Here is a 23,589-nt window from a genome sequence, read left to right on the forward strand (position 1 = left end):
CCAACTGTGTTTGCGTTTTTGTTGGAGCGATGTGTGCACGTGTGTGCACATGTATGATCAAGATGGAAAGAGTTCACTCTTTAAGCGTTTTCTCGGTTCCTTGCCGATTACAACCAAAAGTATTGAGCGTTTTTTATCAAGAAAATGCTGTTTTTGAAGTTTTGATTCGAATGATTAAGCTAATATCAAGCATAATTTTGTGCATGCAGCGTACTGGTCTAGAGGGGCTAAAAGCGATCGCGCGTGTTTCCATTCTCAGCTTGTGAAACAGCGGCCGAAAAAGCCGCAATCTTTTAGTTTCGCTTCCTTCACTGTTAAAACTGGGTTTAGTGAACAAGTAATCCAGTCATCTGTCAGAGGAAGACACTGTTACAATCCGAAATTGAAGAAAACATGACATTGCCTTTTGAGATGATCTCGATAACAATTATGCAAATTTGTAACACTACGCCGAAGATGTAAACTTTCGCAGCAGCTTTCAAAGTCTGCTAAAAAAACAAAGCGAACGGCCACGTTGAAGTTTCTCCGGTTCCTGGCCGAATTCCACCGAGGTATTATGCACCACCTTGGCTCAAAGTTTTTTGTTGTTTCTTTTGCAGAAGGATCATATGTGATGGATTTGTATCAGCAATTCTGATAGGCTAACTCAAAGAGAAGAACCGTTTGCGTTGCACCAATAGGCAATTCTTTAAGAATGAAAAAACTAGCACCAGGCCCCGAAACTGCCAAAAGCGAAAATGACGCCTTGAACTTCGATTGTTTGTGAAATCGATGGTTTCAGAACGTTTTCTTGGGCTTTTTCGAAATTTAATCGTCTTGAAACTAAGTGCAGACGCGTAATTTTTTCAGATAAGGCATTTATTTATGGTTTTAATTTAAGAATTATGCGATTTTTTGTGAATTGTGCGATTTTTTATGAATTGTGCGATCGAATGCGATTTGAGGTCAATTGTGCGAAATCGCACCATCGCATAATATCAGATGGCCTGTCATAACCATAATTAAGGGTTTAGTTTTCAGTTAAATGTTTTATTGTTCAAGCACATGGTCAAACACTTCTGTTACTAATATCAACAAGTTGCAGGCTTTTCAGAACTTTGCTGCCCGCATAGTGACCAGATCAAGAAAATTCTACCATATTACACTGATCCTTAAACAGCTTCATCGTGATGCCTTATTGACAGTTTAGTGCATGAACGGTATGGCACCGAGTAACCTTGGTTCCAGATTTATCAAGAGGGGCACGATTAGCGGCCGCTCGACTCGCAATGCAAATTTACTGGACATACCACGCTATAAGACTGCTACGGGCCAAGAAGCTTTTTGTATCGTATTTTATTGTATACGCATGTTTGTTTTCCACGAATATTGTCCATCTATTGTATAATTTTTGCCTGCCAAAAGTCAAATAATTCAAGTGTAATAATTTCCTTTACCTTCAGCAAAACTACAAACAGACACTGTCGGTGGCCTGCTGCACTTGGGAAGACATCATGTGAATGATTTGCATATATTTTCCCTTGTCGGCATGTTACAGAATTTTCCATACCTTCATGCTACAGAAAAATGCCAGTTTGTTAAAACAACACAAAAATATTCTTTTCAACCTCTTAAGGCTGGTTTTCACTTTGACGTAAGCATAGCATAAGCATAAAGATAAGCTAGAGAGAACACTGGCTGTATAGACATAAGGACAGACGTACATCTAGGGAAACCATTTCTTGATGGAATTCTCTATCCCAGCTCCCCTTGACGTTAACCCATAATGCACCGTGCCGGCCAAAACCGGCCGGGATTTTGGGCATCCTCGCCCTCGGTCCGCGTTCGGGTCTTACCCCTCCCTAGAAGATATTTTTTGTCCCCTATTGTTCTCATTGTCTTCAGAAAGGACTGACCAATCAGAATCCACTTACTGCGCATATATTTTTAGGTCTTTGGGGTTGAATTTCAATTTTTTTGCCTCGTGGGCCGCACGGCTAAATTTTTAGTCGCCGATTTTCGCGTATTCCAAAGGAAAACACACCTTTTCGAAATGGTAAATTGAAAGAAGAACTACTAAGGAATACTCAACAGTTTCGAGAGCAGAAATCCGAGAAATAACGGCGAAGAAATTGTGCCTTGAGTACAAATTGTTGTTATATCCAAGCGACGAGCGAGCGGACATCTCAAAACATTATTCAGGCCACGGACTTTCTGCAAAATTTTCGAGTATTTCTGGGAATTCAACAGGCAAAAAAATACAGGTTTGATTGTGAATTTGTACTGAAATACTATTCTAATTGACCGATTCTTTGTATTCTGAACAGTTTTTGCGAAATTATTGAAAAACGTACCCCGCACGGCTCGATAAATTCGCTTCAAAATTCACTTGTAGTTCCTTCAAATCGCTTGCGCGTCTCTCGTCTCGCATTCAGAATTATACGCGTTTCTTTCTAAAGCGTAAACAAAGACTTTTCTGAATAAATTTTTCATTTAGGAAAGTTTTCTGTGTGCGTTAAAGAAGGGCAAAAAAATTCCTGAAACAGTTCAAGACAAGGGCGTTAAGATGAACTGTAAAACTGTTGTGAAGATGCTAACAGATCATAAAGTGTATTGTGTGTTCACATCAATAATAAACCATTGATTTTGAGAAAGAGATTTTTTTATCTAAGGGTTATAAATTCCTTTGAATCTTAATTAAACATTTTCGAAAAGAACTTGAAGGAGGCTACATTTTGGCTAACATATCAGCTACACAAAGGTATATTACTTTTATCGCACGAAAGCAAATCACTTGCTCGCTTGAGGCAAAAACTTTTTTTACCATGATTACTCAGGTGATTATCAGCGAAAAACAAACAGACGTTCAAAACATGTGAATTTGTTTGTTTGTTTGTTTGTTTGTTTCAAATTGTCACACATCAATGAACAAGGACGTGCAGACTGGCCATCACATGATCAATCAATAAACTGCATGTGTCAGTATTCTTAACTTCTCTGCTATTTCAGTGAGACAAAGTACTGATTTCTCCAGAGAATGAAAGTTGGGTTTCTCCGACCAAGCGACCTGTTTACCAAAACAGATGGAGATGAACCAGGATGTAAAACGCAAGGAAGATGCATCAAGTAGCACTTTGTCACACAATTTCTTGTTGATGGCTTCACAAGTTAACAGAATTTTATAAATTGCTCTTGAGATAAGCTGCTTCAGGTAGGAATCAAGTCCTTTAATGCCTTCACTACACAAGTCCACAGCTGTCCCAGCTGAAAATTTGTTGTGAGGCAGTGACTTCAAATGGTGGTTGAGAGCCGCTTGAACCAACAACAAACCAGTTTTCTTATAAAAACTGCCGTCTTTTCTCCTCACAGAAAAGTAAAACTTAGAGAGACATTTATTCGTCTTGTTTACTTCCATGCTTTCAAATTCTGTCTTAAATTTCTTTTGTTTAAATAAATAAAGAAAATATTGTACAAATTTAATTCATATCATTCTCGACAACAATACCACTGCAATTTACAAGGTTCTTTTATAACAATTAACAAAACTTTCATATCTTGCCTTTTAAAAAGCGTCACCTTGGACTAAGCTGTAGTGCTTCAAATGTATTTTCTTTCATTGCATTTATTTCTTCCTCAGAAACATTAAAAAAAAAAATCACCAATCCGACATTTTGAAAATTAGTGCTCTCGCTATCATCACCTCGCATAGCTGGTTATGATGCAATCCTGGACCAACGAGGTCAACAGAATCTCTATAATCACAGGTCTAAGTAATTAACAGTTAATTATACTAAATGCGTATGTTTTGGTTCGTAATCATGACCTGCACTGACTAATGAAACTGAAGTTATTTGGAGAGGAAAATTCAGATATTCTATAAAGGTGCTGGACCCCTATAATCTTTCATAATCCATTGTTACTTGTATTATACCATGTTCTCAATCATTGAAGTAAGAGACGACAGTAATAAAAGGAATGTTCAACTGCATAAACTTGATAAAAAAGTAACAAAGATGGAAAACGATATCCACAGGAATGCAAATCTTTACTGTGTCTGTGGATGACAATACACTAATATGTGTTGCTATTCGACATAATTCGTGTTTGTGTTCGACGAAAATTTATCAATTTCTACCTTGGCCAAACTTAGACAAAGGCACATGCACGGGAAACTAACCTTGCAATTGACAGGCTTTTCTTCGCGTCTTTCCCGTCTCGTGTATTCCTCACTGAAAAAAAGAAAACACTTTGACAGGTTAGGGCAATAATTTCATGAAGCTGCGGTGAGATAAATACGTAAAACGTTACAAACTTAATTAATTCGAAAAGTAAACCCACGGATACCGTGGCGAACCGTCTTATCCTGGTGCGGAATTAAAACAGGCAGCGAAATCGTTTTCACTATGGAGCAAAACAACGCGCGAAATCTGATTCCTGCTAGCTGTATAAATTCATGCTGGGTGTGACAAGAAAAGGATACAGCGAGCTTTCGTTCATGATGATTTGAAAGGCCTGCGAGTAAAATTTGCAAGTAAATGGCGAAGAAAAGTTACTAATAAACGAAAACAGTCTTACCTACGCGGACAGCAATGCTCCACCTTGAACTTCGCCGTCCGAATTCTTGCTCGAGCAACGCTGACGAAAGGACGCTATGGAAGGCAAGTAATCACCCCGCGTAGTGTCTGTTGTTCTTTAGAGTGAAACTGAAACGGCTTTTCTTCCTTTTTCAAGCAGGAACTGTTCACCATGCTTCTCAAATGAAGGCATTTTAGTAGCCAAAGGTTTCCCACCCCATTTAGGCACAATCTTCCCGCGTGTTTCGGGTACATTTCTGGAACCCCCTTTACTTTCTGGTTTGTCTGGTCACGGGATCACGTGCACAACTACGTATGGAAGTCTGGAAACGAACACAGCCAGGAACGCCTGCGAGATTTTTGGCCTTGTCAGTTCAACTTGGAGGAACACGGGAGCCATGCAAAAGTTTTGCTTTTTCTCGTGCTTTTCTGTTGCTTACGTTTTTAATGTACTGTCTATACAAGGAGTAGATATCAATTTATCTAGTGATCATGCTTACAATGAAACGAGTGAAATGACTGCGAGGAAAGTGTTCAAGAAATGCGTCAAAACACACAATAGAACATGTTATAATATACAGTATATGTGAGTGACCCAGAGGAAGACAGAAAAAGGCTGGCTGTTTTTAAGGTGATTCTTTTGTGTAGATGTTTCTTTGAAATCTAAAACCCGACATCAGTGGGATGTGAAACTGATTCATATCTTCCTTTCTACGAATAGCTTCTGAAAGACCCGGCTCTACGTGTACCCAATAAGTTTCTCAATAAAGTTTCTCATACGGAGGGGGCGCTCTACCCCAGGAAATTCAACGGCTTACCTTTTCACATACCAATTTGTATGAAAATACCCCCCCCCCCCCCCATTACATACATAAAACAAAAATTGTAACCATTTTGTATACTATACCTCACAGATGAGAAAACCACAGGAGAATAAAGCTATTTTTGCATTGTATTTTCTGCCAGGAATTTCTACTTAGTTTTTGCAAGGTACCCTTGCTAATACTTGGTGTTAACTGTTACCCGTTGGTGAAAGAGCTCCTGCTTTTCATGTCAGTCAGTCTCCCTGCATTAAGCCTACTATAATTATGGAGCACCTCCCCCCAGTCTTATCTAGGTACAGTAGGGCCAATCTTTCATGAAGTGCTGCTACATAAGGCATCTTTCCCTGCAACTTGCAATGTAAAAGTGATTGACAAGAGGGAAGATAAGATCTGCAAAATTTCATCGTTTTGTTGTACGCTATGACACATCTTACAATAAAGCAGAAGGCTAGCCCACTTTTCCTGCAATTCTCCTTGCAAAACAGGTTGCAGAGAGGGGTGTTGCAGTACATTGTACTGCAAATTAATTATCTGCAGCATGTCTTTCCCATGAAGTATTGCTTTATTTAACAGCACTTTTAAATGTAAAGTATGGGACTTGAATTTTACTTTAAAAGGGAAAACCCTGTTATGGTACAGTGGAACCTCGATTTAACAATTTAACGAAGTCGCTGGGGACCGGCCAAATTTGTTCGTTAAATCAAGGGTTCGTTATATCGAAAACTTCGATATAATGAACTTGAGGGGAAACAACCAAAATGTTCGTTATATCGAGGTCATAGTTAATGATTGATTTTCAACACAGGTGACTTCTGTCATCACGCAATTCAATGCAATTTTCCTCACTCAGAAGTGCTGCGTTTTCAGTAGCAATTATTTTCACTTTTGAGCAGATGCGCAGCTTTTGTTTACAATAAAAACGACACTTTCAGAGAGTTGATCTGTTCAGCGTTTAACTTCTGTCACGTGTTGACATTGTAATTCGTTATATTGAGGTAGATTTTACGTTTGGGCTTCTGGATTATGTTCATCCTATCGAAGAATTCGATTCGAGGTTGGTTATATCGAGGTTCTATTCCATACATTTTACTGTAACTTTGGCCGGAACATAGAATATCGTTTGTTATATCGAGGACTTCATTAAATAGAGGTTCATTAAATCGAGGTTCCACAGTACTGCATTCCCTAGGGGGAATATGCAATGCACATTTTGCTGCATTAATAACTCCAACCTTATCCTCAGTGCCAGAAGGGTTTTTCCATGAGCATTAGCCACAAAAGCAAAGTATAAGAATAAGCCCCCTGACTTATTCTATATAGGCTAATTATTTGCCAGAGCCTTTTTTACCAAAATATCTAGCATCAGTTATTTACTTTAAATGAATGTATTACACTATATATACAATGTATGCTTGTATATTTTTATGGTTAAATAGCAAATAAACCGAGAAATTGAGAAAAGTGGCCACTTGATCCTTGCAAAGGAAAAAAACCTGTTCCACTCAGGGCAGTCCAACCCTGATAGACCAAAGTCATATTCTCGGTATTGAACTGGATCTTTAGCTTGCAATGGAGGCGCTTATAAGAGAATATATTGAATATTTGAATGTGATAAGATTCCTTGACTTAAGCTCCATGTGCAAGCCAGCTCCAGTTCAATGCCAATAAATGTGAATGTTGTCAAATGGAAGAAGAACTTCATTCTTCATTGTTGTGTAAATAGTGTGAAATAAATGAACCTTGAACCTTGAACCATTCACTGATCTAATTAGGTTAAACATTTAGGAAAAAGGTTGTAGGCTAATTCTTAAGGTATATGTAAAAAAAACGACATAGAACTATGTCTAGGGTGTGTTCAATTGACCCTATTCCAGAATAGGAATGATACAATAATTTCTAGAAATTCCTGATATAAGAGGTTTTTTGTAGTTACTGGAATACAAAATTGCTCTTTAATTATCATGTGTCAGCAAACGTTTGCATTTTAGTTAAAAAGAGAAATCTCACAGCTAATCCACCCATTCTTATTCCGGAATATGGTTAGTTAAACGCAACCTTAGTTACGTGATAAGGGATCTGTTTAATTTCCCATACTAGAGCTAGTTTAGTTAGGGTGAAATTTGGACTTCACTTAAGCAATATTATTTTCCACGTAGCATAGAGTTAAACTGAGTTTGTCAATTACTTTCATTGTTCAACTGAAAACCTCTCTCTGATGGCATATTTTGTTTTTGCGCAGGGCGTTCACTGCTACTGAATGTGTTGAGAGCCAATAGGCGATAGCTAACGACCCTCTGACTGAACTCAGTGTTCAGGAATTTATATCATGCTCTAGGGAGAAGGGTTGTTCTGGAGGCAATACTTATGAAGCTTTATCCTGGCTCCAAAACATGGTAATACATATTTAATCTGCCAAACTATGTTACATTTTTGGTCAGAAAAACATAATAAATTTATACTTCAGGTACATTTTAGCTCATTAAAAAAAAAAAAGAGTTAATAGTATCTGGAACTGCTGCTTATTAAAGCCCCCCCCCCCCCACCCCTAGTTATAGGCCCATCTACCTGTAAACCAAAAAATGCATCTGATTTTGAGCCCCTTTCCCCCCTCCCCGGATATAAGCCCCCCCCCCCCCTTCCTCTGTGGTGAGTTCTCTTTAATACTCGTTTGATTTCCTGTCGGCTCCCTTTTATCTCTGCCTTGAGCTCTGTCATTAATGTTTTTTCCATCTCCCTGACTGGCCTATGAGCTGGCTCACATGGTTGGGTTTTGAGGGATTCAACCTTAACTGGAAGTTTGCTGCCAAGAGATTTGTACACCTCCACTTAGGAATCCACCTTGGAGGTTGTGCTGTACTGACCTGATTCATCCCATCATGTCTGTTGTGGAGGGGTCAAAGAAAGTTGAAATCCTGGAGAAGAGAAGAGAAACTAGGAGAAAATTGGCGTGGTGGAAAGGGATATTGACAGCAAAACAATAGTTTTCCTACTGAAATAATGAGGTTACTAAATATTGGTTATGGAGCCTTGTTTACAAATTTTAGCTTTAAATATTACTTTCTGTCACTGGATGTGGTTTTTTTGGGGGAAGGGGGTGGGGGATTAATGTCCTGCACAATGCAATGTGATGCTAACTTACAACTGAGACTGCTGATAAAATCCTAAGCAAAATCAAGAATGTGAAAAAGAAGTGTCGTGATTTTCATTTTGAAATTGTCAAGTTAAAGGGGCTCATTTTTGCCTTCTTTTTGTCAGGTGTTGCTAACTCACAATCCTACGTTGTAATCTAACATAAGAGAAGGTGGAAAGATCAGCTGCTTAGAAACGTGACGACTAGCAAACGGGTGTCAAGTCATTTCACCCCTTATTTGTTGAAAACAACGCAAACAAAAGCTTTAAATCAAAATATAATAAAAGAAAGTGAAAGGTCTCCCGGATACAGAAATTCTTCTGATAATGACACTTCATTTATACCCCCCCCCCCTTCCCATTTAGTTGTACTTAAACAATCTTCCTAATGGTTTCAAATAGAATGAATGAAACATCTGTGAAGCAAGTACTCTTTTTCCCAATTTTTTTCTCTCACCTGTTATCCTAATATGACACCACTCCACAGGCCTCAAGATGTTTTTTACTACATGTAAAAAATAGGTAAATAAACAATTTTTAATTGATGTTATCTTGTCAGTAGATTGTGTTTTGTTTTAAAGTAGCTCACCTTTTTATCCATTGGATACGTTGCCAGCCAGTGTGTAGAATTTACTCCAACCATAACATTTTATCTGCTGGATAGTGGTCTATCCCACTGTTTGAACAATGCAGGGTAGCCTGGCTCCTTTAACCCTTTAAGCCCTAACAGTGATCAGCATCAAATTTCGCATTGTAGTATCAATGCTTATTCAACCCCTGTGATCATGAGAATTGAGGATATGATCACCCAAGGTTAATTTTCTTGAAATTTTAATAACTTCTCCCCAGTACTTTTATAAGAAAAGTATGGGGACAAGATAGGAGAATTTGGTCTTTGATGTAAGGGGTTAAAGGATTAAGGTGGCTGGCACTGGTTTCCAGCACTTCAACTTTGATGCGATCCATACATACCACTCTTTATCAGTTGATACAGCAAACAAGTGGTGGTCATTTTCTTCACACAATACGCTACTATAGCAACAGTATTGGTGATACTACATAAAGTCAAAAGTAAAAAACTGAGTCGTGATTTATGAAATGAAAACAGCCAATATATTAACAACCCCTGTAAATAACCATTTCTGCTGAATAAAATAATAGGGTCAAAACAGCAGTAATATTAGTAATATTAAGGACGGCGCCTCCGAATACAGAAGTATTTTGCACAGTTTATGAATGTGCGGGAAAAGTAGATCTTAGTATGGGCTACTATCGCTACTGGATTCCAGAAAATAAATCACGGGTAGCGGGTGACTCTAAAAAGCAATGTACGGCGGGTTTTTTTTTTTCCCTTAAGAATACATTGTTACGCAATAATTTTCTGTTTGTATACCAAGAGCACTTGCTGAGTTCTGATTTCTCTATATAGTTTTAAACCGCGCAAAAATATCCCTGTATTAGTAGACAACACCCCTAGGAAACCCGAGTATCTCGAGATGCGCAGTACGTGACTGTAACAAAAGTAGGCACCTCCCTTAGATTGACAGATATACAGTCGAACAATTTGTTTTTGTTTGTTTGCTTTTTTGTCATTTATTTTATATTTTATTTTTGTTTTGTTGCTTGACTGAGACAAATCCTATCAGCAGAAGTGTCGTTTCCCTACAGATCACTCAGTGAACAGCATTGTTGGTTTCAACTGTTGTCTGCAAGACCTTTCCACACTGAAGTGTTTAATTTCGATTTCTTATTTCTTTGCAACATCGGTCGAATTTCACTTTGTTTGTCGTTGTTTGTCTGTGTAAACTGAAATGTTTTTAAGGTGGACACCTCTCTATAGCTAGTTGTCTTCATAAGGATGATTACTTCCGAAAAGTATTCCGTATTAGAAAGAGGGTGAGTACACCAGATAAAAAAAGGTACGTGAACCGTGGAGGCAAGATAGCGCACTTTCATTGAAACTTTGTCCTTTTACTTCTAATTCCTAATTCGTTATTGAAATTCATATTCAAACTCTTCCAACATGATATCCGCCATTGCGCAACGAGGATTTTGAGGAAGACCTGCGCAATTCCTGGTTCAAAAGCTACGGTTGGGTTTGTCATTCACTTGTGACCTTGAGTTTCTTTAGTTGATCTTAAACTCCTTGGAAATGTGTCGTATGACTATGGGAACTGTGTCATCTCAATCAAAAATTGTCCAGCGAAAGGTCACGTGAATGAATACAAAAATCCCTTCTACCGCACTGAGATGTGAGGGGAAACGCGATGCGCGCGTGTGAAGGCCGAATGAAAATGAAGCGCGTGCTCGCGTTTTTCACTTGCTTACTATGAGGGGAACAAGAGACTGCTGATAGCACACAATTAAAAAAAAAAAAAAAAGATTATACTTCCTTCCTTCGCTCCTGGTCATCCCACAAGTTTGGACGAATGAGATTTCTCCTCGCGCGCGAGATTCCAATTGACATTACTGTTACGTCACAAAGGACATTTTATTCGCAGTTTGTAAGTCTAGCTGACGGCGTGTACTTTTGCTGCGTAATTTATTATACGGAATACTACAGAGTGAAGAGCTTGATTTTAAAATGGAATCCGACAAGAAAGGTAAATTTTCAAGTTTTTATCATAGAAAACTGTGCGACAAGAAATTTTTCGTAGTACAAGGGCACATTTTTTAAAATAGAGTTTGCGCTCAACATTTCAACCAACTTGTCAGTGACTTACCACAGAAAATAAATCGTTAGGAAGTAAAGTAACAGCATGGCCCAGTGACTGAAAAAAGAGTTACTAAGCAAATTGTATTCAATTGCCCTTCTTGTACAAAAAAAAAACAAAAGATAACAAAACAAAATACTGCAAAACAGCTGTAAACAAATCGTCTCCCGTGGCACGAGCTCCAAGTGCAACGCGCGCCAGACCACACACGCCATAGCAACAGTCACGTAATTTTTGACAGTTCGTTTTTCCTTCAACTTTTCTGTTGATTTATATTTAACCTCGTTTTATTAAAGCAACAAAAACCTGGGAAATGCATTGGCTACCATTTAAAATTGTTTGTCTCAGGTCGGAAGTCAACCTTCGGCGATCGAAATTCACTTCGAAGGAAACTACAGGATATAGAGAGGCACAATGCGGTAAGGCTCTTACATATTTTTTTTTGTTGACAAAATTTTCAATTTTTTTTTTACCGATATGTTTGCTTTTGTCTGCCATCACTTCCAGTTACAGTCAAAATGATTGTTCAATATTTCACCTTATGATTTACATACAACAAATTATTAAATCAGCTAGGAAAATACATTAATAGATTATTGTTAATATACAATGAAATGAACTTATCCACTGATGCACTCAGACGCCTTGGGGTAAAAAATCACGCAAGCGGTAAGTTACAGCAATGACTTTAAATTCAGACGCTCGCCAATGGAAAAACGAATTTGAAATAAAATTATTCAAGAAGCTAAACGTTTTACTAGGTAGATCTATCAGGCTTTTACAAGGGAATGAAAAGTATCTGAAATAATCCGGCAAAAATGAGCGTTAAGTTTTTCGTCAACCTCGTGCTTTGGAGAATATGTTATTAAGTCTTTTTCCACTACATGGAACATTTCCCAGCATCACAGATGTATAAATCCCTCCCTGTAAAAAACAAAACAAAACAAAAACAAAACGGTTTCAACCTGTTTTCGGTATATATAAAGACATTTCCTGATGGTTCTCTGATCAATGTCAGTTGTATTGCAATTGACAATTAGTTGAATTAGTTGAATTTTCTTCCCTCACGCATTAGTTCCAGTTTCGTTTCATTAGTGAGCGACTAGCCTAGGTGCATTTCTGTTTCACAACACCGCGGGGCGTTTATTTGAGGAGGGCACTTTGCTATATCCGTTTATTCGATGGAGAATACTAAGGTTTAATTGTGCAAGTAAATAAATACACCTATAAGATACTTTTCATCTGACAACGGAAAACATTTTATTTCTTTCTTACAGGAGCTGAGAACCTCTATAAAAGGCAAGGAAAGCCAAATCAAAAATATTAAAGATTTGGGAAAGTAAGTAAAATAGTTTTTATACACCTGACGAAGACAATCAGTGTACACCACATATGCTCCATCGTTAATTGTTTTGTTTACTTACACAGTGAACAGAAGAAGAAAGTGGGAGAGTTGGAAAAAGATCACAGGAAGGAAATGGAGAAGCTTCAGGTATGAAACACAATTCATTTTGGAAAAATTTCCTTTTTTTTAGTCGTACAGGAGCGGGTTTTAGAGTGGGGTGGGGGGCGGGGGCTAAAGCGAACGCGTTAGCGTGAGACAACTAGGGGGATCCGGGGACATTCTCCCCCTGAAAAATTCTAAACTTAAGTCCTCTGAAATTGCTAGAAATGCACCAAAAACTGTCAACTGTATCAACTAAAAAATAGCTAAAATATGTTTTCTTTTCTTTTGAAGTAAAGAGTCAATGTTTCGGTCTGGCCCTTCGTTTTACCAGCATATTATTTTGGACTAATGAGGCAGAAATTTTCGGATTGTTTTCTTGTGGAAGGCAGCAGCTTGTATAGACACACTTTCCTTGTTCAAGTTTACGTAAATCATAAGTGGTTCTTTGTTCGTTATGACAGCGGGACTGAATGATCTAGGATGACCGTAGCTGTGCATAAATCTCCGTTTCAAATATTTACCCTTAAGCTTTCATAAATTAATGCCTTCGTGCAAAAACTCCCTCGACTTATTCAGTGATGAAACTTCACCTTCGTGAAATACCGATTCAAGAACGAACGAACATAGCGTGAAACAACCGCTGAATTTCCGTTATTTCACGGTTGAAATCTAGTCGTCCGTGGAGCAGCAAAACTAGCGACAAACTGACTAAAATTGTCGGTTTTCTCGGAGAAAACCTTAATATACTTAATAATTTCTAAGGTAAGTTGTTTCTGTAAGTGATGAATATGATTAAAAAAATTAACCATGTTAAAGGTGGTGGTGGTGGTGGTGGTGGAGGGGAGGGGGGGGGGGGGGTGTCTAAAGCCGTTTCCCCTCCGCGTTCCCAAAATAATTTAATTCAGACTTGAACAATAAACGGTGATCTTTGTAATCTGCTATCTATCGGTGGCGCCGATCTAGTGATATGATTATTTTTGTCTCTTCTTAAATTTATCTGGTGAAGAGTTAGCGGGAGCTAATCTCGTACCCAGATCTCCCACCGACGACTGAGATCGGGGTACGAGATTAAGCGGGAGCAACATTTCCTCATCCGGGTGTTTTTAGTTGTGGTGAAAACTTTACTAACAAATAACTGATCAGTTAATTTAGTACGTGAAGCAAACTTTAGTTATTGAAACATAAGTTTGATCTTGATTTTAAACAGAACGACATGAAGCGGGTTCAGGCAGAGAATGACGGTTTGGAGAGGTAAAATGCAGTTTCCGATAATGATAAGTAAATATAGTCCATATTTAAAGCTGCGTGCATGTAAACAACTTATTTTACTAAAGGTTCATTTGTATTTGTTTTCAGTGAAATTGAAGAAAGGAAAGCTGCAAGGGAAGAGGTGAAAATTATTTACTGTTCTGACTTTCGCTAAATGCAATGCATTTAGTGTTTGGCGTATTCTGAATATTACTTACACCTACACCCACAAACAAAAACATGTCTAAAGTATTTTTTTCTTTAATCGCAGGAAACTGCCAGTACCAACACAGAAGAGGAAAGGTAATTGATATTAATAAAGAACCAGTGATAAATTTAAGGAAAACATTATTTCTTGCAGCGTGTTTATTGTGATTTTGTGTATTTTCAGGAAACTCCAGGAGCTAAAAAGGGTACTGGAAGAAGTCGAACTTGAGGTAAGTGCGACCTTGTTAATCACAGTTAATCAAAGCGTTCACGGTTATTTATTTGTGTTGTGATTTAATTTTGTTGGAACAATCTGGAAGTCAGCCACGGAATTCGTAGAGAGTGTCAGAGCTACTGTTTTTTTTACGAGCCATTGGTCTGTGACTGAGTTTTGTGTAATGGACTGTATAGTGCTCTACCCACTATGTCATCAGGCATAGAGTGAGTGAGTTAGCGTCCGTAAACAAACAGGTCCGCAGCGCGTACAAATAAACAGGTCCGCGGCAAAGCTGAAACCATTTTTATATTTTTTATTTAAAATTTAACAGAAGAACTCACGCTTCTATTAATTTCTACTGCAAATTGGACAAAGCTCTGGTTAAAAGAATGGGCAAGTTTCGTAGCGGTACATACGATATTAAATGATTTACTATCACATGCACTTAAATGTAACCTGAGTGACGAACTTGCATATTATTTATTCCAATAAATATTTTTTCTGTTCTTGAAACAGACACAACAACTTGCAGATACGGAAGAAATCGTTACCGAAAACATAAAGGTTTGAATCGGTTTAACGTGTCTAATTTAAAGGTTTAAACAAATATTTATAATACACAACTGACCATAGTTAAGGCGGAGTGAAACAGCTGTATAAACAACATACAACCCTCAATTCCTTGATTCGCTCTGTCTCAGGGCTTACGCTCAGCGAAACGCTAGCTCTCGAATCTCTTAATGACGGCCAAATTACATTATCAACTCTCTTGATAAAAACGAAGATTTATTTCCTCTCGACGGAGCAACACAGTTTCCATATAAATTAATCCCTCTATCTACCCGAACCAACCAGTCTGTTGCAATCATCAGTCAGTCAGTGAGTCAGTCAGTCAGTCATTCATTCAGCCAATCAATCAATCAGTCAATCAATCAATCAATCAATCAATCAATCAATCAATCAATCAGCTAGTCAGTCTGTCACTCTGCCAATCTTTCTGTCTCCCACTAAGCCAGACAGCCAATCAGTTGTTTTTTCCTTTTTTGCTTGATTAACTAATTCATTTATTCATTCATGGGTTGATTTCTTTCGTTTTTTGCTATTTGTACAGATGCAAACTGCACTCATTGACGAATACAAAAGGTAACTGATGATTTGCGTTTTTAACACTTTCAATCATTTAGTAGCGACTTTTGAATTTATCTCTGTTCAAACATTATAATTAAAAAATCACTGAATTTCATCATTTCACAGTGAAATAACAATCACAAAATCAGAAAACGAAACTGTAAAGACAAAGTTGCAGAAGGTAACATATTGTGAACTTTATCAATATTTTGTACGTTTGAAGAAGAAAATAGTAAACTTATGTTGGGGAAGAGGCAGCCTAATTGGGTTACGATGGCTTGTGATAGTTTCTATCACTTTCCAGCACTTAAACTTTAATGGATCAGTTCTACCACCCTTTGTCAATTAATCCCACAATAATAGTATACAAACAAATGCCTAATGATTGGTGAACAAGTGATAGCCGCTTTGTCGCCAAAAGAGGCTACCATAGCAACAGTGTGCGCTGCCAAAAACTTCCCTAATTTAAGCTTTTAGTGGTTATGCTTCAAGAACAAGCTCGGTGTCTCCCATATTTTTTTAGGGACTGTGGTCAGTATTTTTAAATACAACTTTTTGAAAAGTTTACAAATATTTATGTACTCTTGTATTGAGAAATTGAACTTTTTTTTCTGAACTTAAGAAACACACCGGAAGCAAAATAATTACAAATTATTGAGGAGCGAGTTAACAACTTTATGCTATGTGTTTTTTAATATTCCAGCTTAACGAGCTGCACGAGGAAAGAAAGAAGTGAGTATTCATGAAATTAGACGACAATAACAACAACAGCAAACTCTGTATACCCCAGAGTCTAACCGAAGCATTTACAATGTAACTCACTAAACATGGTCAAGAATTGTGATCTTAGAGCAGTGTTATATTTTTTTCGGGCTGATAAGGAACACTTTAAGTTATTTTATCCATTTTAATGTACAAACAAGCGCAAAATGTATTATGTTCCTATACTCCGGCGGAGGTGCGGAAATGTAGAAGCTAGCGCGCCAAACCTTTCCATCAAATTTTCGTTTGGAAGATTAGAGGGTCGGTGGTTCGAGGCTAGGGTATTCAATACTTTACTCCACATTGTCTCTCTTCACCCAGGTGTGTAAATGGGTACCGGCGACATACTGCTGGGGGTAACCCTGGGGTGATATGCATCCCATCCAGGGGGGAGTAAAAATACTCCTAGTTGCCTCCAAGCTCCAGCCGTGTGGCCCACTTAAGATAGTAGTCCAACTTTACCTTGCTATGGTCCGACGACAAATGTACCTGTAGTTAACATTGACTCACATCGTGATACCTTATTTCTAGAGAGCTGGAGTCTTCCATCCGAGAATTAAATTCGGTGCGTGAAATGGTAAGTAAAACATATAATTTAATGTCCATGATTTACTTTTCATTCCACACAAAAGCCTGACCGTGCATATCATAAATAAATAAAAAATGAATATATAATATATACAATATAAGAGCTGTTTACTTTTAAACATCAATTTAATGCAATATGGAGACAATTATCGTTCGCGCTCGCTATTTTTACGTATAGCAAACCTTTTCTCGAAATAAGTACGATTTTAGTTAATCCTTAGTGTTTGCTATGTGGTTTTCATTTGAGGAATGCTATAACACAGCACTAACTTTGGTGCTCAAAGGAAAAAAACAGAAAATTTGTCATTATAGCAAGAATTTCTGCCTTGTTCTGCAGAATAAAGCTAAACAAGAGACAATCGACAAGACAAAGGAATACATCCAGGTTTGTTTTAACTCCGCTGGTGTATTTTATTTTAATTCACTTATCGGTATTTGACAGTGCAAACTTTAGGAAGGATTTCGTATGTTGTTACAATGAGATACTCCATTTTCTTCGCTTTATATAGAAAAAATGCTTGGAGATGTTCAGGGCTGTGGAAACGTTTGAGAGAAGAGTTCAGGTTAGTTTTAAAACCACAAAGAAAGTGAATCATGTAAAAAGCCAAACGTAATTCTGTTAATGATGGATCAAAGTTCTGCCTGCAAACCATGGTCGCTTTATATCTGGACAAACGTTTCGGTTTTAAGTTTCAAACTAGTTACGTTTGAAATTGGATTTCTATTCAAAATCAAATTGTTTTGATTTCTTGTAGGAATTGGAAAAGAAGAAGGCAGAAGTTGTAAGGTAAGGAGGCACGAATGATATTCATTATTTTAGTTCCGCAGCTGTTAAAAAGTCGCTGAAGTGCTTTGAAAACTGCGTTTTACCCTGGCCGGTTTGTCGCCTACATACCACACAAACCTAGCCGAAAATTAATGTTAGGTAACGTATTCAAAAGTACTTTTTTCAATGAAAGACATTTTTTAGATCTGTTAACGATTTTGTTTTCTTAATTTTCAGCCAAAATGCTGCGATCGACCGCGAATTCGCAATCTGGCGTCTCGAGGTAAAGATTTATAAGAATCTGATTTAAAATCCCTCCTCGTCACAAGGCGATTTAACAGTTCTTATCAGTGCATATCTGTGCGGATAGGTTTTATGGCCTTAGATGTTTGAAATGAGTTGGAAGGGAATCTATATTTTTTTCCGGCAAATTTTTACCTCAATATTTGTTTTGACAGGGGCAAATATTCCGTTGAAACTGCAAAATAAGGTCACCTTGCAATTTCATGAATGAATGAATAAATTTAATAAAGCCCAACAGCTCCCAAACTCAGGGAATAAAATTTGGTTTCCTAAAACCGATCAGGTCCTTACATTTACAGCTAAAACATCCAAAACGATCAAACTGTATTCGCTTACACAGATATGGCCTTAAAAGGGCAGACAACGATCTGGGAGCACAGAAGAGAACATTTTAAGCATCTTACCTTCGATGCTGTCCTTGGATATCTCTGTCGACGACTTGAATTCGTTTCCTTCTAGATAGGTTACTATCATGCAGTATATCCTGTTATCTTGTTTGTTCAAGTCTTTCTATAGATCTTGTTCTATCTTAGATGAACTTCACCAAACTGTTTTCTCCCGCTTGAAATCCTTCATGGTTGTTTTCCATTATTGTCCTAAAACCATGAAGGCCATTACTGCAACAACTAACCGTTGATTTGTTTCTTTCAGATAAAAATTAAAATGAATGAAAAGGACAAGTAAGTATTGACTGAAACAGGAAATCCATGTTAGTTAATTTGTTGTCACTGTTTGTGTTTGTTTGTGCTTCTATTTTGCTTTATCATGAAGTTTTATCTTGGCCTCACATTAGGCTAAGTTAAAACTTAACGATAAAGCGAAGTATTGACTTTTCGTTGTCTTTTAGATGTAAGTAAAACGGCAACGTTTGTTCTTTTTGTTCCACGAATGAAGATTTTTGTAATAAATTGATTAAATAAAATTATTGATTTTAAAGATGTAGCGTTCAAGTCTTGTTTACGAACAAACCAAACCTTACTCGTTTTCGTAGTTAACCTTTCCAAATGGTGATCACGGTCCGATTTCTCCTTACTATGTTACTACTTGATCAAACACACGAGTCAATGAGAAAAATGAAATGATCAACAAACATGTTTAGGAAACAGTCGATAAAAGTTCGCTCTTAGTATTCTGGCCTTCTCTGTAGGGAAAGGGCTGTCTTCCTTTACGAGTTTTTCTGGAAAAGTTCGTCACGATGCAGTGTACGGGGTTTTAAGGCTGCCCTTCGAGCTAAAAGGAGGCTTTGAAGATTTTCTATTGCATTTTAATCCGTTTGTAAAAAAACAACACAGATATTTAAAGGCACAGTCCATCACGCGTGAAATTAAACTTAAAATAACCTCACGTTTCCTATCACATGAAACCTAAAGCGGGAGCCACTTCCTTACTTTTTTTTATAGCCGTGCCTCATAATTTCATTTTTTTTTTTTCTACAGCGAGATTGATGCCGTCCATGAGAAAATTGCACTCCTCCAGGCCCAAGTAAGTACATTTATTATATATGTACTGAGATTTACTGCAAAATGAATGTGTTAAATAAAAATGATGCGTTAAAGAGTACACGAAATCTGATTTGTTTTACGATTTTTCTCACTAGTGAAAAATACCGTATGACCAATCACAAGCCACAGACGAAAGTTTTCACTAGTGGCAAAAATCGTATCGGTTTTCCCGCCTTTCACTGACGGCGTCACTAGGCAAAAGGAAAACCGTGGCGTCTTCTTCGAGCAATTCAAGGTTTGCAGATGTAACTTCCGTAGAGGAATTTATTGAAGGACAAGAAAACGAAAACACCAGGAAGAAAACTGAACAGAATGTTGCTTTGCTTAAGGAGAAAATCCCAGAGATGTCAGGCAAATAAAACCGAAAATGTTTTCGGTTCAGGGAAGTGAAAGAGATCCCGTCACTGTTTACAAATTGTACGCGGAGAAAAGGATGTCGGAAATGAACGACAATAACGCGCCATTTTATCTAGCAATAAATAACTGTAAAAAACAAGATTCTTCTAAACCATGGTTTAAAAAGTCAGCCGTTGGCGTGAACAAGCTGAATTCGTTAATGAAAAAAATGGCATAAAAAGCCGGGCTGGGGCCCAATGTAAAGAACCATAGCGGTCGCAAAACAATGATCCAAACTTTAACAAACAACGACATCCAAGCGACAAATATTATTCAACTGTCGGGACATAAAAATCTTCAAAGTGTGACAAATTATTCTGTAGTTCCTGAAAAACAGCAAGTAAAAATGTTTCGTACTTTAAGTGACATGATGTCCGGGAATGTGCATAGCTTAGAGAAAACTAATTCATCTCAAGTTGGAGAATGCTCCACTGATCCTTCAGCTAGCTCGGCGGGTCGCTCGGCGGCAGATCATCACCAACAAGCGATGTCGCTTTTCACGGGCGCTGTTATTCATGGAGGTCAATTCAGCATTTGTATTAACAGCCTTAATCAATCCCCGAAGTTGGCAATCCAAGAAGTTGAGGCAAAGGCTTCTCCAAAGAGGTACAAAAGGCTAAAAGTACTGGATTCGGACTCTGATTAAAATGCATGCATTACCATAATTAGTTTTACAAAACAGTCAACTTTATCAAGTTTTTTATAGTTACGGTTTTGAACGGGGATATTTAAAGCTGAAAATTTTCATTTGTCATTTAAAGTTAAAGAATCGTTTAAAAGTAGACTTTGTTCCACTTTCTTCAGAGTCATTGAATAACTTTAATGTTGATAGGAATTTTTGTACGTTCAGTTTGCTCGAATAAAATCATTCGCAACTCGTTGTGGTCTTGCTCTTGATTTTACGGTGCAATTGATAGTTGCTAACATTATTTTGTAATATCTCAGTACAAATATAATAAACAAATTACCTCATGGTTGGTTCGCTTGTACGATTTTTATTCACTCGTTGTGAAGAATCGCAAACGAACGAGTGAGCGCAGCGAACGAGTGAGTTTGCGATTCTTCACAACTCGAGAATAAAAATCGTACGCACTCACCAACCATGAAGTAATCTCTATGTATAATCATGGAAAGTGACGGGAGCGTGAAAGAACTGTAATGTGAAACACGAGATACAGGCGAGTGTTTCTCTCCACTTCTTGAGTGCTCTTGCCTCTTCCTTGTGTACGTCATATAAGAGAGCTAAACACCGTCGAGTTTCTGAGAAATCTGCCTCAATTCGCGAGGACTTGTAGCACACGTATCTTGAGATACTCTAGTTACCTATGGCTAGTGCCTAATACGACGATATTTTTTCGCGGTTTAAAACTATGCAGAGAAAGCAGAACTTATCAAATGCTCTTTGCATCCAAAAATAAAACTGGGGGTAGCCATGCATTTTTCAGAGTTAATAGAGCTTAAATTTGGAAATAAAACGCCAGAGAATGCGTGGTTACGTCCAATTTTCTATTGGATTCCAATAGCCCTTGCTAAGATCTGCTTTTCCCGTGTAGTCATAAACCACACAAAAATACTTCCTTACTAGTAGGCACCATCCTTAAAGGGGCACTGTCACGGTATTTTTTTGTGTTTTGCTAAAAAAAATGCTCAAATGTTTGGCAAAATACCTTTCTTATAGGATCAAATTGTTGTTAGAGCACTGGAAATAAAATATTAAGTGATCACTCCTGCGCCAGAATAAGCAAAGAGTAAAGATAAGAGCCACATAAAGCTTTCTTATCCAAATTTCAAGAGTCTCTAAAGGCCTGCGTGCACTGTGGTCTTCCTGTAGCGCCTCCGTTTGTCATTCCCTTGGGATGTTTTACTTTTCACCACTCTGTGTTATTTTTCCTGAACCAACCAGTTCAAGGATTTTATCAAGGTTTTTTTTTTTTTACAATCCTTTCAATTTTGCTTTTGCATGTTTTAATTTATTTAGTCGAGTAGTTGAAAGTAACTTCTGGCATTGTAAAAAGATTTTGGCATCATCTTTGTGTGAACGCGATCTCTGTTTGCATAGGACAATGATTAGTAATGCAAAATTATATCTGAAATTATAAATGTTAGAAATCTGTCAGCTGTGATCTTGTTTGTTGCTCTTAATGAAAAAATTGATGCCAAAAATAATCTGGGACCAATAAACGTTAGCTTTTGTATCTCTTTACGATGGTCAATTGACCTTTTCAACATATTTTCTTTCAACTATTTGTTTTCACTGCCGACCGACAAAACACTAGACAAGCACAACAATTTCTTTAAAAACTGCCGCGCTTAACCCCGCATGCGTAAGGATTGACTTTGAAGACATGAGCTCAGGTTTTCAACAATCTAAGGAAGTCATGTTTATCAAGAAAGACACACACTGCACCGTCCGTTCATCTGAAATTTTCCTTTTATCTCTGGTCAGTGACGTAATTGTTGAATTGGTACTAAAAAAAAAATGTTTCATTTCTAAAACACATATCAGACATTAAAAGATCACAGAGAAGTGATGTTGATTTTTTTACGCGTGAGTTTTGGTTTTTTTCGTTTATTGTTGTTTAATTTCTTAACAAGTTCTAAGCTATTCCCACAGAAACTGACCCTCCTTATGGCCACACCACAGTCAACTCGACCACTTTGTTATTACGGTTATTTTGGTTTGGTCCAAACAAAACTTCATGAACTAATTTTGTTATTGTATAAATATAATCTCGGTAATCCACCCAACTCAATAATATGACAAACGTTATATGGAGTGGTTATTGTCGCGTTACTGACAGATTCTATTGTGCCTAGTCTGATTTTATTTCTCACAGTTTTTCTCTATTTCCCTTAGAGTGCGGATAAAAAGAACAAGAAGCCTGGTTTATTCAGACGAGTTTTCCGCCGACTGTTCAAGCGCCACTGAAACATCTGTTCAATTAATAATTAATCATACTTGTAAATAGATTTCTTCTTGTGTTAAACTACAAGAATTGTCCAAATGTTTGTAAATATTTATTTTTTCATGTTGTTATGGAAACAGAGGAGTAAAGATGTGTTTTATTCCGGAGAGATTTTGTCTGAATGCATCCTCACTCGTCAATATGACTTAACGGAAGTCCGAGTCGTAACTACTTTTAATACAAACGTGAGTATGAGTATCAGCCTCGTTCTTTTATCCACTCAGTGACCACGTGATCAATTCGCCTTCAACGGAAAACATTCCAACTCACTCGTAACCACGTGATCCCTTCGACCCAAATGGACAACATTACTACTCTCCCTAGCAGCTTACGTGGGTTTTTTTCTGTAAGTCTCTCACGATTAGACTTCCAGCGAGTCCAATAGAATCTCATTCACTTCACTCGTGACCACGCGTCTATCGGTAAGGTATCCTAACCTAATAGCGCTACGAGTGGACTGGGCGAGCTAAAACATAAACACCAAAAATCGCTAAATCTTGCTTATTTGCTGATACAAAGGAAACTCTTAACTGATACTCTCGTAAGCGGAGTATCGGGAGTTTAATACAAAACTCACAAAAACGCGTTTGAACTCCCATACAGACCCTGTACCCGGTAGAAAAACATTTTATCTCTTTATTACTGGAGCTGAGAACCTCCATTAAAGGAGAGGAAAACAAATTCAAAACATTCTTTAATGTTCTCAATCTGTTTTTCTTTTCCTTTCATGGAAAGGTGTAAAACACAATAATTTAAGGCGAATTTCACAATCATTGTGAGTTATACAGCGAGGGATAACACTCTTGGGAACTTGACAATTTGTCATGTCAATATTAACG

General features: G+C 37.6%; 1 protein-coding gene and 1 long non-coding RNA gene across 5 annotated transcripts in view; one reads left to right on the forward strand and one right to left on the reverse strand.

Moving 5' to 3' along the window:
- The window catches only part of LOC146465148 (uncharacterized), an 18,431-nt gene extending 13,611 nt beyond the window's left edge, over positions 1–4,820 (reverse strand). Inside the window, exons 1-2 of the long non-coding RNA XR_014868335.1 lie at positions 4,555–4,820; positions 4,157–4,208 (exon numbers count right to left, since the gene is read on the reverse strand). This is a non-coding gene — a long non-coding RNA (uncharacterized LOC146465148). The remainder of the gene's footprint in view (positions 1–4,156; positions 4,209–4,554) is intronic.
- Positions 4,821–4,930: 110 nt separating this feature from the next.
- Positions 4,931–22,850, forward strand: LOC146465149 (uncharacterized). 4 transcript variants are annotated; one of them, XM_085128855.1, is made up of 21 exons: positions 4,931–5,184; positions 7,617–7,770; positions 8,633–11,109; positions 12,498–12,559; positions 12,649–12,712; positions 13,875–13,918; positions 14,024–14,057; positions 14,187–14,218; positions 14,307–14,352; positions 14,856–14,903; positions 15,451–15,482; positions 15,594–15,648; positions 16,171–16,199; positions 16,761–16,806; positions 17,155–17,202; positions 17,327–17,380; positions 17,573–17,604; positions 17,821–17,866; positions 18,538–18,566; positions 19,323–19,368; positions 22,642–22,850. In XM_085128855.1, exons 3-21 carry the CDS (start codon positions 10,936–10,938, stop codon positions 22,711–22,713), a joined length of 993 nt encoding a protein of 330 aa, XP_084984981.1. In that variant the 5' UTR covers positions 4,931–5,184; positions 7,617–7,770; positions 8,633–10,935; the 3' UTR covers positions 22,714–22,850. The 4 variants fall into 4 exon arrangements, with proteins under 4 accessions (XP_084984981.1, XP_084984980.1, XP_084984982.1 ...); XM_085128854.1 differs by having other exon boundaries at positions 4,931–7,770; XM_085128856.1 differs by lacking the exon at positions 7,617–7,770.
- The last annotated feature ends 739 nt before the right edge of the window (positions 22,851–23,589 follow it).

Source organism: Pavona decussata, unplaced genomic scaffold (genome assembly GCF_977016875.1).
Source record: "Pavona decussata unplaced genomic scaffold, jaPavDecu1.1 SCAFFOLD_156, whole genome shotgun sequence".
NCBI classification, from domain to species: domain Eukaryota; kingdom Metazoa; phylum Cnidaria; class Anthozoa; order Scleractinia; family Agariciidae; genus Pavona; species Pavona decussata.

Bases quoted from the DNA above. Each gene is read 5' to 3' on its own strand.
- LOC146465149 (XM_085128854.1), top strand. From the start codon at position 10,936: ATGAGATTTCTCCTCGCGCGCGAGATTCCAATTGACATTACTGTTACG. The intron at 12,713-13,874 runs GTATGAAACACA...GATTTTAAACAG, and splicing joins AGGAAATGGAGAAGCTTCAG to AACGACATGAAGCGGGTTCA. The intron at 15,649-16,170 runs GTAACATATTGT...TTAATATTCCAG, and splicing joins TAAAGACAAAGTTGCAGAAG to CTTAACGAGCTGCACGAGGA.